This window comes from Cervus elaphus, chromosome 15 (genome assembly GCF_910594005.1).
Source record: "Cervus elaphus chromosome 15, mCerEla1.1, whole genome shotgun sequence".
NCBI classification, from domain to species: domain Eukaryota; kingdom Metazoa; phylum Chordata; class Mammalia; order Artiodactyla; family Cervidae; genus Cervus; species Cervus elaphus.
The window spans coordinates 4,241,116-4,254,824 of NC_057829.1; the positions used below are offsets into that span (position 1 = coordinate 4,241,116).

A 13,709-nucleotide genomic window follows, 5' to 3' on the forward strand; every position below is an offset into this window, starting at 1 on the left:
AAGAACACTGGAGTGGGTTGCCATTTCCTTCTCCAATGCATGGAAGTGAAAAGTGAAAGTGAAGTCACTCAGTCGTGTCCGACTCTTAGCGACCCCATGGACTGCGGTCTACCAGGCTCCTCCGCCCATGGGATTTTCCAGGCAAGAACACTAGAGGGGGTTGCCATTGCCTTCTCCGGACTTACCTACTAACGTGGCTAAATTACTGAACAAAGAAGAAGTCACATGCTTAACAAAACAAAAATGGGGATTCTTAGAGGAAGGAAGGGACTGGTTGGCCAGGGCAAGGATTGAAACTGGGTAATACTGAACTGACACATAACACAAGCATCTTTTGAAATCTTTGCTGTTTGATTTTCCTTTCAGCAAAGCAGCATATCCTCATTCTAGATTCCTGCATCATCTCAACTTAATTTCTTTGACAAACCTATTTTAACCATCTTCTCTCAAGTTTTACTAGGCTCAACTGAAATGTGACAACTGTGCATGATAGTTCCTCTAGAAAAATCTCATAGAAGTATGTAGGACTTATGTTACACATTGGGACTACTTAGTTATCTCATTCAAGTCGCTCATCTTCTATTGACAATGCAAATAAAACATGCCATTTTGCCCTGCTAAGGGAACTGAAGATCTACTTAGTGATAAGAAATGCAACTGAACACTAGAAGATGTAAATAATTACTAAATTCTGATTAAAAATTTTCAAGATCTTTTTGTAATGTAAAATTACACATAAAAGGTAAAGTTTTCTTGAAAGATTTCTGGATGCAGAGTCACTATGTCTTACTGAATTTGTCTTACTGAGTTTATTTTTGTGTATGATGTTAGGAAGTGTTCTAACTTCATTCATTTACATGTAGCTGTCCAGTTTTCCCAGTACCATTTATTGAAGAGGCGGTCTTTGCCCCATTGTATATTCTTGCCTCTTTTGTCCAAAATAAGGTACCCATAGGTGCATGGGTCTATTTCTGGACTTTCTATCTTGTTCCATTGGTCTATATTTCTGGTTTTGTGCCAGTACCATATTGTCTTGATGACTGTAGCTTTGTAGTATAATCAGAAGTCAGGAAGGTTGATTCTTCCAGCTCCATTCTTCTTTCTCAAGACTGCTTTGGCTATTGGGGTCTTCTGTGTTTCCATATGAATTGTGAAATTTTTTGTTCTAGTTCTATGAAAAATGCCATTGGTAATTTAATAGGGATTGCACTGAATCTGTAGAGTGCATTTGGTAGTACAGTCATTTTCACAGTATTTATTCTTCCTACCCAGGAACATGGAATATCTCTCCATCTGTTTATGTCATCTATGATTTCTTTCATTAGTGTCTTATAATTTTCTGTGTACAGTTCTTTTGTCTCCTTACATAAGTTTATTCCTAGATATTTAATTCTTTTTGTTGCAATGGTGAATGGGATTGACTCCTTAATTGTTCCTTCTGATTTTTCATTGTTAGTATATAGATATGCAAGTCATTTCTGTGTACTGATTTTGCAACTTTGCTAAATTCACTGATTAGCTCTAGTAATTTTCTGATACTATCTTTAGGGTTTTCTATGTACAGTATCATGTTATCTGCAAACAGTGAGAGCTTTACTTCTTTTCTGATCTAGATTTCTTTCATTTTTCTTCTCTGATTGCTGTAGCTAGGACTTCCAGACCTATGTTTTATAATAGTGGTGAAAGTGGACACTCTTGTCTTGTTCCTGATCTTAGAGGGAATGCTTTCAGTTTTTCACCATTGAGAATAATGCTTGCTGTAGGCTTATCATATATGGCCTTTACTATGTTGAGGTAGGTTCCTTCTACGCCCATTTTTCATCATAAATGGGTGTTTTCATTATAAATGGGTGCTGAATTTTGTCAAAGGCTTTTTTCTGTGTCTATTGAGATCATATGGTTTTTATATTTCAATTTGTTAATATGGTATATCACACTGACTGATTTGCATATATTAAAGAATCCTTGCATCCCTGGAATAAATCCAACTTGATCATGGTGTATGAGCTTTTTGATGTGTTGCTGAATTCTGTTTGTAAAAATTTTGTTGAGGATTTTTGCATCTATGTTCATCAGTGATATTGGCCTGTAGTTTTCTTTTTTTGTGGTTTCTTTGTCTGGTTTTGGTATCAGAGTGATTGTGGCCTTGTAGAATGAGTTTGGAAGTGTTACTTCCCCTGTAATTTTCTGAAAGAGTTTTAGAATAAGAAGCATTAGCTCTTCTCTACATGTTAGATAGAATTCTCCTGTGAAGCCATCTGGTCCCAGGCTTTTGTTTTTCTGGGAGATTTTTGATCACAGCTTCCATTTCAGTGCTTATAATTGGGTTGTTCATAATTTCTATTTATTCCTGGTTCAGTCCTGGAAGACTGACCATTCCTAAGAATCTATCCATTTCTTCCAGGTTATCCATTTTATTGCCATATAGTTGTTCATAATAGTCTCTTAAAATCCTTTGTATTTCTGCATTGTCTGTTACAACCTCTTTTTCATTTCTAATTTTGTTGATTTGATTTCTTCTCTCTTCTTTTCTTGATGAGTCTGGACAAGGCTTCTTCTTTGGTTCTTCTCAAAGAACCAGCTCTTAGTTTTATTAATCTTTAGTATACTTTCATTTCTTTTTCATTTATTTCTGATCTTTATGATTTCTTTCCTTCTACTAATTTTGGGGGCTTTTTTGTTCTTCTTTTTCCAGTTGTTTTAGGTGTAAAGTTAGCTTTTAAAGTTAACGCTTTTCTTGTTTCTTGAGGTAGGATTGTATTGCTATAAACCTCCCTCTTAGAACTGCTTTTGCAGAATCCCGTAGGTTTTGAGTTGTGTTTTCATTGTCATTTGTTTCTAGAAATTTTTTGATTTCCCTTTTGATTTCTTCAGTAACATGTTGGTTATTTAGAAACATGTTGTTTGTGTTTCTTACATTTTTTTTCCTTATAATTGATATCTAGTCTCACAGTGTCGTGGTCGGAGAAGATGCTTGATACAACTTCAATTTTCTTAAATTTACTGAGGTTTGATTTGTGACCCAAGATGTGGTTAATCCTGGAAAATGTTCTATGTGCACTCGAGAAGAAGGTGTATTCTTCTGCATTTGGATGGAATGTCCTGAAGATATCAATGAGATCCATCTCATCTAACGTATCATTTAAGACTTGTGTTTCCTTATTAATTTTCTGTTTTGATGCTCCGTCCATTGGTGTGAGTGGGGTATTAATGTCTCCTACTATTATTGTGTTACTATCAATTTCTCCTTGTATGTCTGTTAGTATTTGCCTTATGTATTGAGGTGCTCCTATGTTGGGTGCATAGATATTTACAATTGTTATGTCTTCCTCTTGGATTGATCCCTTGATCATTATGTAGTGTCCTTCCTTATCTCTTATAACCTTCTTTATTTTAAGGTCTATTTTGTCTGATAAGAGGATTGATACTCCAGCTTTCTTTTGCTTCACATTTTCATGGAATATATTTTTCCATCCTCTCACTTTCAGCACATGTGTCTTTAGGTCTGAAGTGGGTTTCTTGTAGACAGCATATATATGGGTCTTGATTTTGTATCTATTCAGCCAGTCTGTGTCTTTTGGTTGGAACATTTAGTCCATTTACATTTGAAGTAATTATTGATATACATGTTCCTATTGCCATTTTCTTAATTGTTTGGGGTTGATTTTGTAGATCTTTTAAATTCTCTTGTGTTTCCTGACTATATGAGTCCCTTTAACATTTGTTGTAAAGCTGGTTTGGTGGTACTGAATTCTCTTAACTTTTGCTTGTCTGAAAAGCTTTTTATTCCTCCATCAATTTTGAATGAGATCCTTGCCAGGTACTGTAATCTTGGCTGTAGATTTTTCCCTTTCAGTACTTTAAATACATCCTGCCATTCCCTTCTGGCCTGCAGAGTTTCTGCTGAAAGATCAGGTGTAGGAGTATGGGGTTTCCCTTGTACGTTACTTGTTGCTTCTCCCTTGCTGCTTTTAATGTTCTTTCTTTCCGTTTAGTCTTTGTTAGTTTGATTAGTATGTCTCTTGGCATGTTTCTCCTTGTGTTTATCCTGTACGGGACTCTTTGTGCCTCTTGGACTTGATTTGACTATTTCCTTTTCCATGTTAGGGAAATTTTCAACTATAATCTCTTCAAAAATTTCCTCATACCATTTCTTTTTCTCTTCTTCTTCTGGGACCCCTATAATTCAAATATTGGTGCATTTGATACGGTCCCAGAAGTCTCTGAAACTGTCCTCAGTTCTTTTCATTCTTTTTACTTTATTCTGCTCTTCAGAAGTTATTTCCACCATTTCATCTTCCAGCTCACTGATTCATTCTTGTGCTTCAGATATTCTGCTACTGATTCCTTACAAAGTATTTTTAATTTCAGTAATTGTGTTGTTTGTCTCTGTATGTTTATTTTTTAATTATTCCAGGTCTTTGTTAATTGATTCCTGCATTTTCTCCATTTTGTTTTCAAGGTTTTTGATCATTTTTACTATCATTACTCTGAATTCTTTTTCAGGCAGTTTGCCTATTTCCTCTTTGTTTATTTGGACTTCTGTGTTTCTGGTCTGTTCCTTAATTTGTGTAGTATTTCTCTGCCTTTTCATTATTTTAACTTATTGTGTTTGAGGTCTCCTTTTCCCAGGCTTCAAGGTTGAATTCTGTCTTCCTTTTTGCTTCTGCCCTGCTAAGGTTGGTCCAGTGGTTTGTGTGAGGGTGAGATGGGTGCTGATATTTTGTTTGTTTTTCCGCTGATGGGCAAGGCCGAGTGAGGGGGTGATCCTGTCTGCTGATGGCTGGGTTTGTGTTTTTGTTTTGTTTGTTGTTTAGATGAGGCGTCCTGCACAGGGTGCTACTGGTGGTTGGGTGATGCCAGGTCTTTTATTCAAGTGGTTTTATTTGTGTGAGTTCTCACGATTTGATACTCCGTAGAGTCCATGGGGTCGCAAACAGTCAGACACTACTGAGTGACTTCACTTTCACTTTTCACTTTCATGCACCGGAAAAGGAAATAGCAACCCACTCCAGTGTCCTTGCCTGGAGAATCCCAGGGACGGCAGAGCCCGGTAGGCTGCCGTCTGTGGGGTCGCACAGAGTCGGACACGACTTAGCAGCAGCAGCAGAGGATGAGATGGCTGGATGGCATCATCGACTCAACAGACATGAGTTTGAGTAAACTCCAGGAGTTGGTGATGGACAGGGAGGCCTGGCGTGCTGCGATTCATGGGGTCCCAAAGATCGGATATGACTGAGCGACTGAACTGAACTGACTGAGGGCTACTTTTCTGGTAGTCTAGGGTCTTGGAGTCAGGGCTCCCACTCCAAAGGCTCAGGGCTTTGATCTCGAGTTTTGCGTGGTTCTGTATGTTCTTCTCCTCTGGTCAGGTACTCCTGTCTGCTCTCAGCTGGTGTTCTGCATGCACTTCTGTGTTTGAAGGTGTATTCCTGATGGATCCATGGGAGAGATGTGCTCAACATCCAACTACTCCTTCATCATCTTATTCTAACACTGTGCTATTTATGAATACAAATATTTTTATTCATAGGTGTATCCTAAGTATATCAGTGGCAGAGCTAAATATTACATTAGCAAATCATAATTAAATGTTCTTTCCTAACCTAATGCTCTCACTTAAAAGTAGAAAATTGGCATGGTCAGAAACATGTGAGGCAGAATCAGTCATCAGGCACGTTCATTAATGATTTAGAATGTGAGGTTCTGACTTTTACCTTATCCATTGACCACTTGTCATGGGCATGTTCTGCATATTTGTTAATGAAGTATTCCAACTTCTCAGGAATTGTAATACTATGAGAAAAACAAAGAAAAGAGGCTTGATTTTCATAGGATTTTCAGGGAATCATTCATAATTTATTCCACAGCTTATGACTGTTTATATTTCATTCAATGCAAAACTGTTAAAAAATTGGTTTAACAAGGTATTACTTTTCCATATGGTAGAAACAGTATGAGAAAAGTCAAGCAAATAAGATTCTATCTGCTCATCTTATATTTATTCATACTTTATATCTTAATATAAATTATACACAATAAAAATTTTACATAGTATGAGAAAAATAATTAAACGTATGCAAGAAAAGGACAATAGATTGCACCAATTATTTTTAAAAATCTGAATAAAGATATAGTTAGATAATGAGCTTACAGACATACTTTACTCTCACATTGGTTCTTTGAAGTTATTCTTTTTTGATTTTAATCTCTTCTGCAACAACCATAAATGGGTAAAAGGCTGCTGAAATGTGATCTGTTACATTTTTGAAACGTACTAAAATTAATTTTAAGTTAATTGAATACAACCAGTGATGTGTGAATGATTTTAAATAATAATGGTCTATATTTAATTCTAAATGTTACTAATATGAACTATAGGGAAAAGCATTTAATCAATCTATGCTTTATGATTTTGATAACATTTCTGCTTAAGTTCTTTCATGTTTAAATAAATATTTAATCTCTCAAACAGACATCAAGTCCATGCAATTGGTGACCAAGTCTGATGGTAAATGTAAGACTTGGTACTATCACATATATCTATTAACAAAAAACTAAGTATGTATATAATTCCATTCACTGATGAAAATAACTTATTAATGCAGTTAACTTTGAGAATAGAATTATAAGTAAAACCTGATATAATGAGGTTTACTGTTCTTTTCTCGCATGTTATTAGTTAGTAATTGAACTTTATGACACACATGTATTTTAAAAACAATACATAAAAATCACAGAGATGTAGACACTATTGATATCACTATGCAAACCTAATCTGTTAAGAGGTCCCCAACGGGGTAAACTGAGGTAAATTAATATACATGCCCAGCATTTACTCATTAATTGGATTCAATTAATCAACATCAAAGCCATGACATAGTTCTGATGTTATTTGAAAATTCTGGATTACATTGTATGTTAGCAAACCACAAACTTACCCACGAAGGAATGTGAACATGTGACATTTTGGTTTACTTACTTTAGAAGAGATACAAAGGATCAATCAATCACATAAGCCAAATACTGGGGGGTAGAGTCTTTTCTCACAGGACTGTCATCAAATACCAAACATGCAAATTTAAGGCATTATCAAACTAACAGCATACCACTTGGGTCAAAATTTTGATCTGGTTATGGAAGCTAAACCAGCTGGGGGGACACAAGAGGCCTGAAAGTTGAACACCCAAGCGAATTCAGATGCTATGGATGATAACTACCAAGTGACTACCTTGCTAATACTGATCTTGCTGAGTGACTACAGAATGGATAAGACAATGTGGCATGAAGAGCAGCCTCTTTGCAAGTGGAAAACCATGATTCTACTTAAAGATAGTAACAAAAACAAAAGTGCTGAGACCCCAAACACCTAACATACCCAAAGATCTGCAGAACAATTTATGCAACCAGGTCCATGGAAGAACTTTCATAATGTTAAGTAACATTGTATCTGTAGTTGAGACTGTCACACTGCACCCTCACTGCACGCTAAATTTTCCAGAGATATTCTCATTTGACATTCCCTTCACTCTCATGCTGTGCTTTATAAGGCTGAACACTGACTACTAACCCCAGGCCTGGCTGAGATGTAGTGATGATGAAGTGATGCCCCACTGCTCGTAGAAATAGCCTTGCACTGCATGCTGGAAGCATCCCAGTCAAAGACTCTACACAGAGGTTGACTGCAATTACTAATTTAACATTTAGGGGAGAACTTCAACTAAAAAAATAACTGATATCCCTTCTTGATTCTCATGATTATAGATATAACCATGTGGTTACATACAGAGAATCCTGGTGATATTAAGAGTATATCTCTTAGGAGGTACATCTTATCTATTTCTGCTATTCATGTAACCATTATTATTACTACTATCATTTCATCAAGTAAAGGGACCCCTATTAAAAGGATACCAATTCAAAGGGGGCATGGATGAGAGAAAGTTCACTTTAGTACCTTATTCAATTTCAGACTTCACACATCATTTACAATAAAAATCTGCTGCAATAGAAAGAGTCCATACTTTGAGGTATCAACAGGTTGTGGATTAAAGTTCCCTTCAGAATCCATTGATGACTGTTTTTCCATCATACTGACATAATTTGACTCCATGTAGTCTGGAGGCAAAGCTCCCGCAACTGCACTCAGGCAAGGCAGTGCCAGTTTGAAAAGTTCTTGTTCATATTTCTGGGAAGAAATGGAGGACCAAAAAAAATAAATATCCCATTACAACTTAGCAAAAGTTGTCAACATGAGCACTGCAACTGACAGGATGTTGTAGGAGAAAAACGGAAATACCTTCAGCTAACTCAGTTCCCCCAAAGATTCTTTTTCTAGAAAACGGAAAATATGGCCTTAAATCCCACCAAACATAAGAGAAACTGAAGCTTTTCACTGAAGTCGTAGCATAAAAAGAATAAAATCTTTGCTTCTCTGAAAGTTTGTTTTCCAATATGTGAAGTGAGGTGAACTTGAATATTCAAAGTGTACGACATGCTTTTACAACATAAACATGATTTCAGTCGAGGACTACATTAGTTATAGATTATTACAGCTAGTTACAGATTATCACTGTGCCATGCTATAAAGACTATATATGAAAAATACCTAAAGAATAACACCCAAAGAGTAAGAAATTTTAATTTTATACATTGCATTTCAAGGTATAAAAAAAATTCTGAACAGAGAAAGAACTTTTACAGCAAAAATGCATAACCAAAACTTCCAGGGAAAAGTATATTAGTTACATAGTTAAACTGTATTTACATATTTTTTTAAAAATCAAAAATAATAATTATTTTAAAGTTATCTCACTTTAAGTGCTAACTTTTACAGTTGCAAATTCTTCTAAAAATACATTCTACATATTGTTTTAAAAGGACTCTCAGTTTCCCAAATACAATTCAATAAGAAAAAGCATTCAGATGTAGCTACCACATGTTATCACAGATAAACTTCCTTTATTATGTAGCAAACTTCTGTTATACTATTCCAGTCATCTGATAATGTCTGTCTGGGAATTCAAACTGATTTTGATGAATGATTTAAGCATAAGCATAGCAAGCATGTTCTGATTTTCACTGAAATACTATGCTTCAGTTTCCTGAAAAGTGTACAAAACCATTCACTGCAAATTTGGCAACTATTAGAGGATGTCACGCACATAAAGCAAGAGTGAATGCCGACACTTAAATCACCATAGCAGCAGAGTGTGGGAAATCAGTCAGGCTACTGGAATATTATAACTTTAAGAGCTCTAATATTTAACATTTTTACATTTGACAAGATTTCTTCAGGCTTTATAAGACTGGGGAGGTGACTGATGAGGGAGGGTTTGAGTCCAAATAAGTCAAAATATACCAGATATTCAAATATATACCAAATATATATACCAGATATATACACCAGATATATATATATGTACCAGATATATATATATATATCAGAATATGCCAGATATTCAAATATATACCATATATATATACCATATATATATGTATATATATACACACCAGATATATATCAAATATTCAAATATATACCAAATACCAAATATATCAGATCAATCCATGTGAATAATCTGCTAAAATGCTTAGCCATTTTCAAGTCAAAAAGTGTGTAATTCACTGAGGAAACCAGATCTGAAAGAGACACGTGCACCCCAATGTTCATCGCAGCACTGTTTATAATAGCCAGGACATGGAAGCAACCTAGATGCCCATCAGCAGACGAATGGATAAGGAAGCTGTGGTACATATACACCATGGAATATTACTCAGCCGTCAAAAAGAATTCATTTGAATCCGTTCTAATGAGATGGATGAAACTGGAGCCCCTTATACAGAGTGAAGGAAGCCAGAAAGATAAAGAACATTACAGCATACTAACACATATATATGGAATTTAGAAAGATGGTAATGATAACCCTATATGCAAAACAGAAAAAGAGACACAGAAATACAGAACAGACTTTTGAACTCTGTGGGAGAATGTGAGGGTGGGATATTTCAAAAGAACAGCATGTATACTATCTATGGTGAAACAGATCACCAGCCCAGGTGGGATGCATGAGACAAGTGCTCGGACCTGGTGCACTGGGAAGACCCAGAGGAATCGGGTGGAGAGGGAGGTGGGAGGGGGGATCGGGATGGGGAATACGTGTAAATCTATGGCTGATTCATATCAATGTATGACAAAACCCACTGAAATGTTGTGAAGTAATTAGCCTCCAACAAAAAAAAAAAAAAGTGTGTAATTACAAGAAACAGGTAACCATCATGATTATGAAAAGTCAATATAAACTGCATTCTCAACATTTGTTATAAAGAGAAAAAAACAAAATTATGTCAAGTCTTGATAAGTAAAGGTAGCATTTCACTATTCTACTAGGAACACTTTCTTATAAAGAACCTATGGTTTTTCAATTATTTTATCATACAAATAAATCCACAAAAGATTAAATTACCTTTTGAGACAGGGCATCAAAGATGCCCCAGAACAGCTTTCTTGATAAATGAAGTTCTTCTTCTGAGGCAGCTCCGAAGTTTCCCCACCCTCCAGGCAAGCAGTAATATTTCCAGCATCTTTCATAATGATTTGTCAGCAGCTAGGTAGGAAAACAATTATAAGAGCACTGAACTAAAGATAGTTCAATGTTTTTTTTTCCATTTCCTCCCAACGGCATTCTAATGCCATGTAATAAGGCCAAGTGAAAGGAAACTACTCAATTCCATATGAATTCTTTTGGAAAATACTATTACCTTATATAGCATATCTCTTTAAGATTTAACACTGATTACAATTTAAAGACCAAACACCCAATTTCCCAAATCATCTCGAAAAGAATTCTTTAGGAGGTTGATTGGCTATCTGTGTACTGAGATCTACTTTAGTTGCTATCATTTACTTATAATTTTATGACTTGTTATCTCCTGGAATCCATGAATTTAACAGAGTGATTGGCGTTAGGGTGACCCAGAGGATACAGCACCTAAGGTGCATTCTCAGGGGACAGTGCCTCTGGATATGTTTGCTTCCTCTCTGCCCATCCTTAATCACTATACTTCATGATTCCATTATTTAGTAACTCTTTGGATAAGATATTTGTGGTTAATACATTAAGAAATAGTCACAACTGTTGTGATCTCTCCATTTTCATTTCTAATTTTGTTAATTTGGTTCTTCTCTCTTTGCTTCTTAATGAGTCTTGCTAATGGTTTGTCAATTTTGTTTATTTTTTCAAAAAACCAGCTTTTAGCTTTGTTGATTTTTGCTATGGTCTCTTTAGTTTCTTTTGCATTTATTTCTGCCCTGATTTTACCGTGTTCATGGATTGGAAGAATCAATATTGTCAAAATGGCTATTCTACCCAAAGCAATCTATAGATTCAATGCAATCCCTATCAAGCTACCAACGGTATTTTTCACAGAACTAGACCAAAGAATTTCACAATTTGTATGGAAATACAAAAAACCTCGAATAGCCAAAGTAATCTTGAGAAAGAAGAATGGAACTGGAGGAATCAACCTGCCTGACTTCAGACTCTACTACAAAGCCACAGTCATCAAGACAGTATGGTACTGGCACAAAGACAGAAATATAGATCAATGGAACAGAATAGAAAGCCCAGAGATAAATCCACGAACCTATGGACACCTTATCTTTGACAAAGGAGGCAAGGATATACAATGGAAAAAAGACAACCTCTTTAACAAGTGGTGCTGGGAAAACTGGTCAACCACTTGTAAAAGAATGAAACTAGAACACTTTCTAACACCATACACAAAAATAAACTCAAAATGGATTAAAGATCTAAATGTAAGACCAGAAACTATAAAACTCCTAGAGGAGAACATAGGCAAAACACTCTCTGACATAAATCACAGCAAGATCCTCTATGACCCACCTCCCAGAATATTGGAAATAAAAGCAAAACTAAACAAATGGGATCTAATGAAACTTAAAAGCTTTTGCACTACAAAGGAAACTATAAGTAAGGTGAAAAGACAGCCATCAGATTGGGAGAAAATAATAGCAAATGAAGAAACAGACAAAGGATTAATCTCAAAAATATACAAGCAACTCCTGAAGCTCAATTCCAGAAAAATAAATGACCCAATCAAAAAATGGGCCAAAGAACTAAACAGACATTTCTCCAAAGAAGACATACAGATGGCTAACAAACACATGAAAAGGTGCTCAACATCACTCATTATTAGAGAAATGCAAATCAAAACCACAATGAGGTACCATTACACGCCAGTCAGGATGGCTGCTATCCAAAAGACTACAAGCAATAAATGCTGGAGAGGGTGTGGAGAAAAGGGAACCCTCTTACACTGTTGGTGGGAATGCAAACTAGTACAGCCGCTATGGAGAACAGTGTGGAGATTCCTTAAAAAACTGGAAATAGAACTGCCATATGACCCAGCAATCCCACTTTTGGGCATACACACTGAGGAAACCAGATCTGAAAGAGACACGTGCACCCCAATGTTCATTGCAGCACTGTTTATAATAGCCAGGACATGGAAGCAACCTAGATGCCCATCAGCAGATGAATGGATAAGGAAGCTGTGGTACATATACACCATGGAATATTACTCAGCTGTCAAAAAGAATTCATTTGAATCAGTCCTAATGAGATGGATGAAACTGGAGCCCATTATACAGAGTGAAGTAAGCCAGAAAGATAAAGAACATTACAGCATACTAACACATATATATGGAATTTAGAAAGATGGTAATGATAACCCTATATGCAAAACAGAAAAAGAGACACAGAAATACAGAACAGACTTTTGAACTCTGTGGGAGAAGGTGAGGGTGGGATGTTTCAAAAGAACAGCATGTATACTATCTATGGTGAAACAGATCACCAGCCCAGGTGGGATGCATGAGACAAGTGCTCGGGCCTGGTGCACTGGGAAGACCCAGAGGAGTCGGGTGAAGAGGGAGGTGGGAGGGGGGATCGGGATGGGGAATAAGTGTAAATCTATGGCTGATTCATATCAATGTATGACAAAACCCACTGAAATGTTGTGAAGTAATTAGCCTCCAACTAATAAAAAAATTAAAAAAAAAAAAAAGAAAGAAATAGTCACAACTAATTGCCAAATTAATAAAATGATCTTTATAAAGTAACTATACGTTTTGGACTCTTACCTTTATCTAACAAGGAAAATAAACTGATAAGAGTTACTCTTATTAAAACTAACTACATATCTTACTGTAGACATATTTTTTTCTCACTTAGTATCCTTCTCAGTTATAAAACACACAAACACACAATTTAGGAATCTCAAATGATGAAATACTGAGATCTAATTTGCTTGGACTAACATAGAACTATCTATAATGCAAAAGAGTTTTATCACATAAAGTGATCCTGTATCTTTTTTCAGGTATCTTCTAGCTCATTTGTATCAAGAAAATTCTACGTGACAAGCACTATCCCAGGTAAAAATGGGATTTTCAGCAAGGACAGAATTTATGGAATTCATTAATTTCCCTAGGTTTATTAAACCAAAATTAATTTTCATAGAGAAATATTGTTTTTGTTATTAAATACAAATTAGTGTAATGGCAGCTCAAAAAAACAGCAGTTCATTTTTATCTCAAACCTCTTTGTATAGCACTATTACTGTGTGGCCATGAGAAAAAAATATAATGCTTACCAGGTGGCAGAGCAGAGTGGTCACCTATAAAA

General features: G+C 35.8%; 1 protein-coding gene across 12 annotated transcripts in view; it reads right to left on the minus strand.

The window, feature by feature from the left end:
- The window catches only part of RYR2 (ryanodine receptor 2), a 794,016-nt gene that overhangs the window by 202,683 nt on the left and 577,624 nt on the right, over positions 1–13,709 (minus strand). For all 12 annotated transcript variants that reach the window (XM_043925904.1, XM_043925902.1, XM_043925903.1 and 9 more), the window contains exons 52-54: positions 10,467–10,607; positions 8,025–8,188; positions 5,718–5,796 (exon numbers count right to left, since the gene is read on the minus strand). In XM_043925904.1, coding sequence (XP_043781839.1) covers positions 5,718–5,796; positions 8,025–8,188; positions 10,467–10,607 — 384 coding nt within the window. The remainder of the gene's footprint in view (positions 1–5,717; positions 5,797–8,024; positions 8,189–10,466; positions 10,608–13,709) is intronic.